The following is a 6,000-nucleotide window of genomic DNA, read 5'->3' on the forward strand; positions in this document are numbered from 1 at the left end:
TCATGGGGAAAAACATGCAAAGTGGATAGATTAGGCAAAATTAAACTCCTGCGTGATCCTATATCTCCTGGGTGAGACTATATCTCCTGCATGAGACTATACCTCCTGCGTGAGACTATACCTCCTGTATGAGACTATACCTCCTGTGTGAGACTATATCACCCCCGTGAGACAATATCTCCTGCGTGAGACTTCATGAGACTATATCTCCTGTGTGAGACTATATCTCCTGTATGAGACTATACCTCCTGTGTGAGACTATATCCCCTCCGTGAGACTATATTTCCTGCTTGAGACTATATCTCCTGCATGAGACTATACCTCCTGCGTGAGACTATACCTCCTGCGTGAGACTATACCTGATTACATCACCTGATTCTGGAGAGTCAGCCTGTGTGACAGAAGAGACGTTAATGTCCGTAGTCTCGACCGTCATGGTGGTGTCTGTGCTGTTAGTTGTCCCTTGTCCTTCTTCATTTCCTGTTAGATAGCTCCATGGTTTCCAAAGTGAGCTCATAATGTTCTGTGCGGAGTCTCTCCTGTTGTCTGGAGCAGAGGTGGGCATTTCCGGGGATGCAGTGGTGGGTGTGGCTGAGGCTGCTTTGGTGGGCAAGGCTGAGTGTGTAGTGGTGTGTGGGGCTGAGGGTATAGTGGTGTGTGGGGCTGTGGGTGCGGTGGTGGGTGTGGTTGAGGGTGTGGTGGTGGGTGTGGCTGTGGGTGCAGTGGTGGGTGTGGTTGAGGGTGTGGTGGAGGGTGTGGTGGTGGGTGCAGTGGTGGGTGTGGTTGAGGGTATGGTGGAGGGTGTGGTGGTGGGTGGGTCTGAGGGTGAAGTGGAGGGTGGGTCTGAGGGTGTAGTGGAGGGTGGGTCTGAGGGTGTAGTCGTGTGTGGGTCTGAGGGTGTAGGGGGTGGGGCTGATTGTGTAGTGGTGGGAGGATCTGAGGGTGTAGGGGGTGGGGCTGATGGTGAACTGGTGGGTGATGTCAAGGGTGTAGTGGTGGGTAGGTCTGAGGGTGTAGTGGTGGGTGTGGTTGAAGGTGTATTAATGGGTGAGGTTGAGGATGTGGTGGTGGGTGTGGTGGAGGGTGCAGTGGTGGACATGGCTGAGGGCGTGATGGTGGGCATAGAGTGATATAGTGATGTGGTAGGGGGTGTGGTTGTGGGTGTGGCCAAAGGTGTTGTGGTGGCCGAGGCTGAAGACCCATCAGTGAGTGTGACTGACGTCACTGTGTTGGACAAGGCCGAGGGCCCCATGACGACCGGTCGTCCCGATAGGCCTTCGTCATCCTCGTCCTCCTCTTTTGCTGATCCACCGGGACTCTCCGGGGTGACCTCAGAGCCAGAAGAGGAATCGTCTTGGCGACTGTCTGTGAGGGCGTCCACCTGATTACTCCAGTCCAGAGAGGTGTCTCCCTGGAGACGCACGGTCACGTACTCCACAGACGACTCGAAGGTCTCAGATGTGAGGGCAGGCTCCTTGTCCAGGTCTACCAGACCTGTCCAGTTAGACGGTCGAGTGACAGACAGCTCAGAGCGCGATCGCTCAGAGGACCAGCTGGAGTCTTGTGTTTCAGGAAAGCATGAAAACAGAGACATCAGGGGTTACTGTTACAGCCTGTCTAGGCGTGAGGCAACAAATGACTTTAATGTCTTCTATGGGAGGTCTTCAAAAAGTTTGTGATGTAAATTTTTGCAGTCTATTCATTAACAGTCTTTAGCAGTCTTTTATTCAACTTACATTATGCATTTTACTTATTCGTGATTGTTAGAACTTGGGCCACATTTCTGTGCCCAGACCGCTTGTTTAAGTCAAGAGTATCGAAAGTTGTCAGAACTGCGGTTGTAATTGATCGGCTATAATGGCAGCAGACGTGACTGAGCACACACAGACGTGCAGTACACGGCAGCTTCTACGTCTCCGATCTCCCTGCTCGGATCGACCTTCGGGGTCATCAGACATCAACACGCAGATGTTCTTGTCCACACAAGACAAGCAATAGAGGGACGAGGACAAGCGAATCTGTCCGGACCATAAGTCAAGCAGACAAATCCCCAAACGAACCAGATGCCCTTCGGGTGTGTGGGCGTGCACGCTGGAGACACAAATCTTTGGGAGGAGACCTGCTCTCGTTTTAGGAACAGTCTATCAAGAACCTGGGAGAAGTAAATAAACAGGTGAAAAAAGAGAGAGGTTTTACCGCCGGGAGTCTGTGTGTTGGAGACAGCTTGGGCATTCTCCTCTGGGCTGCCTGATGTGTCTTCCATTATATACATCAGTGGTCTCAGGAGAGACTTCATAATGTTGGCAAGAACCCCATGCGGTTTCTTGGCTGGCAATTTATCAGGTGGAGACATTTTAGAAGGGAATCACATGTACACAAGAGTCTGTTTCTTCTTTATTTACTCTGACAGAGCATCTCACATTACTGGCCACACTCCTAAGCTGAGGGGCTTCGAAATGTCACTTCGGTGCAGGCAGTACGATCATTTGCATAAGAGCTTGGCTAACGAGCAAAAACATGTATAGAACATTAACTAACAAATACGTGCACGTACCTCTGTAGCAATATGCCCCAAACTGGGCGGTCCCATTGCCGAGCTCTGCGGACGAGAGCGTGCGGATCCCTGCCTCCCCACTCCCGCACTCTGGCCGGGGTTTGTTGACCGGGTACCTCACGCTCCCGTCGGCCAGCCAGCCTGGCACGCAGTGGTCCAGACCCGACCTCCACGCCAGGTGCAGCTGCCCCACGGTGGCGAGCTGGCTGCCCAGGGCGGAGCAGTGTGCAGCAGCCTCAGGCAGGGACAGCCTCCTCGCTGCTGAGGAGGGGAACACCTCACCTGGGAGGGTGGAGGGTGGGGGTAATGGGGTGGGGTGGAGGTGGGGGTAATGGGGGTGGGGTGAACAAACAGAGGCTTTAACAGTCAGTCACCACGCCGAGACATCCAGTAGGGGGAAACACGAATTCAGCACGAGCTCATGAGAAGACGTTTTTTTTTTTTTTTGCTGAGATCAACAGCGCAACGCTGAAAGTTTGCCCGCCTAATAAACAGGACTTGTTTATTCAGCGATCCACTTGATGATTCTCGCCTGCTGGAAATCCCCAGGAAGGCGACCCAGGAAAAGGAAATGAACTCACTCTTTTGGAACTTCCTTAAGGCTGCAGAAAATTAACTGGCGTCTCGAGAACCTGCGTGGACTGCCAATGCAGAAATCAGCCTCGTAATAGGGAGAAGCCCAAGGTCTAGCAGGAGCTGCAGGTTAATCAGCATGGGGTGAATCCCAGTGTCTAAGATCTCACCTCGCATGTCGCTGGCAAAGCAGTACACATCAAATAGATCAGAGGGGTCTCTCTTCCCATAATTCCTCACACCGCGCGAGTATTCCACGTGTCCGTAGCAGCCGAGCTCCGGATTTTGGACGGGGTACCTGTGACGGCAGGAACCAGGGATGAAATCCATCCCACATTCCCCAGATGATGGATACCGCGATGATAATACGCATAACATTATTCAAATATCCACATCATTATGCAAACGGAGAGGTGCCGGCTTCAGTGGCATTAATAAATAATTGCTTTGATCCGTTAATAATGGATCCGGAGTGCCTGGCTGGGCTCTGGAGAGAAGAAGAGTCAGTGTGTATGGTCACTGCTGAAGACTCCATGATGGCATTGTTACTGATTACCAGCTCAGAGTGGTTTGACTGCGGGCGCATTCTTGTGCAGCCTATTCTACAAATGCCACGCAGGGGTAAGGTGATAATGGGGGTGTTAATATGTGAATTGAACAAGCACCACCCTGCGTGCTACTGCTGCGTGGGTGATGGATGAAGGCCTGATGGATGGACCAGCTGTTGGCGTTGGAGTTTAGAATCAGGGTCAGTCAGCCTGATGCCCCAACAGTCTGCCATCGTACGTGAATCATGTGTGTGTGCAAGATTTTTTTCATATTATTACTTGACACTTGAGCATTAAGTTATTTAGTACGAGTCTTCAGATCCATTCGTATGGATGCATATCAGCAGCAAAGACAGAGGGCACCAGAGCCTTGTGTAACCTGGTGGTTGGTGTCTGGGTGGATGTGGGCATTGCTGACCTGACGGTCCGGTCACTGAGCCAGCCGGCCGAGCAGCTGTCCAGTCCTGAGTGAAAGGCGGCCCACAGCTGTTCAGGAGACGCCATCCGGGCGGAACTCTGCTCACAGGCGCGACCCGCCTCAGCGAAGGTCAGGGAGTAGCGCTCGGTAGGGATGGCGTAGTGGAACACCGCACCTGAACATACCCATCACACACCCATCACACGAGCGTACGCACAGCCAGAGAACTAACCAGGTCCAGTGAAACCAGTACAGGGCCATTATTATCACTGTATGCATCTACTGTATGAAAGCAGGCCTGTTATATTTTTAAGCTAAACCAAATCCGAGTAATATCTTAATGTGACACATATTGAAATCATAGTTCTACAGAACATAGTTCTCATACTCATGGTGGCCATGTTTACAAACGCTTTAATATCTCTATACAACACGTTCCTGTGTCATATCTTGAATAATGCCAAAAATAATCGAATTATCAGGTGTGCAAGGCTCTGCACTACAGACATTACCAATGAACTTCAGAGCAGGCACCCACTCTCTCAGGCACAGGTAATCAATCCCATGCCTCTAATTAAAGAGTTTTGGGCAATTAACCAATTAATGAGAGCCTCGGACAAAAACGAAAATAAAGCTAAATTAAAATTAGGGTAGAGTGAATAAATTAATATAATATTGACAAAATGAATGGATGTAATTAGTGGATAATTAATTTACTGCCACTTTGCAGAATCATTACTGAGAGGGCAGCTCTCAAGAAAGCTGCAAAGCCACAAATTAAAGCGGACGTGTGGGTCACTCTCCACGGCTTAATTGATCATTTGCATGTCATGAGCCATTGGGCGAGCACCAGTTAGCATCCCTATAAAAACTTTGGTAGACATGGTAACAGGTCAAATATAATCACTGCCTCAAAAGAACTTGTTGTAAAGACAAGATAAATTATGGGGGTGGCGATATTACGACAGTACATTACATCAGCATGTACAAAATATTACATTACACACTATATGTCCCCATATATTTCAGCGGTGTCACTGGAATCGTGTCATAATGCCTTTTGAAAATATGCAGCCCTCGAGCAGATTATGTAAGGTTTACCCAGAGCAAACATTTAAAACTCTAAACGTACTCTTAATTAGCAAAGAGAACTAAGGCCAGCAGTCCGTCTTCTTCTGACTGACTCTCAGGAGACTGTGCTTCGAAAGCTCGGAAAAACCTCGCACTCAACACTGAGTATACAGTAATATCCCTGCAGAAGGACTCCTGGAATTGTTTTTGTATAAAAAAAAACCCTGAAAATATCCCTGTTCCGAACTTGTTCTTCGTCCGGGAGCGTCAGTAACGCTATGTAGCCGTTCCGTTCTTTTTTTACACACACACTCTTGGGTTTCAGACGGCTCCCGTGTGCTGCTCTGCTATGTTTGGCTGTCCTGACCCAGCGTTTACCACCTTGGGCTCACCTGTGACCTCCAGCGCTACGGTGTCCTGCTCGTAGCTGTCTCCCAGGGCCACGCGGCAGCGGAACGTTCCGGAGTCATTGGTGCGCAGCTGTGACAGGGCCAGGGAGGCGTTCAGGCTGTCCGCGGAGAAGCCGGGCAAGCTAAGGCGGCCCACGTATGCCCGGTGAACCCGGACCACCCCGTCCACGGCCGAGAGGACGGCCGTCTCCGTCTCTCCTCGACGATGGCTCCAGCGCACCCGTGGAGTCCCGCCCTGCTGGGAGGGGCCAAGCGGTAGGGTGTAGACACAGGGGAGGAGGGCGAAGCCGGCCAGGGGTTGTCGCACGGATGCGTGTGTCACCCTGCGCACAATGACCAGGGTTTCTGCTTGACTCAGGCCTGCAGAGACGGAGGGAGAGGCAGAAAGAGGAGAGAGAGATGGACAGAGCATCAGAGCGAGAGAAC

At 51.0% G+C, this 6,000-nt stretch overlaps 1 protein-coding gene across 3 annotated transcripts in view; it reads right to left on the reverse strand.

Moving 5' to 3' along the window:
* The window catches only part of ncana (neurocan a), a 63,826-nt gene that overhangs the window by 25,398 nt on the left and 32,428 nt on the right, over positions 1–6,000 (reverse strand). For all 3 annotated transcript variants that reach the window (XM_076991364.1, XM_076991363.1, XM_076991365.1), the window contains exons 3-8: positions 5,557–5,934; positions 4,094–4,268; positions 3,298–3,425; positions 2,555–2,836; positions 2,197–2,328; positions 373–1,560 (exon numbers count right to left, since the gene is read on the reverse strand). In XM_076991364.1, coding sequence (XP_076847479.1) covers positions 373–1,560; positions 2,197–2,328; positions 2,555–2,836; positions 3,298–3,425; positions 4,094–4,268; positions 5,557–5,934 — 2,283 coding nt within the window. The remainder of the gene's footprint in view (positions 1–372; positions 1,561–2,196; positions 2,329–2,554; positions 2,837–3,297; positions 3,426–4,093; positions 4,269–5,556; positions 5,935–6,000) is intronic.

Source organism: Brachyhypopomus gauderio, unplaced genomic scaffold (genome assembly GCF_052324685.1).
Source record: "Brachyhypopomus gauderio isolate BG-103 unplaced genomic scaffold, BGAUD_0.2 sc82, whole genome shotgun sequence".
NCBI lineage: Eukaryota > Metazoa > Chordata > Actinopteri > Gymnotiformes > Hypopomidae > Brachyhypopomus > Brachyhypopomus gauderio.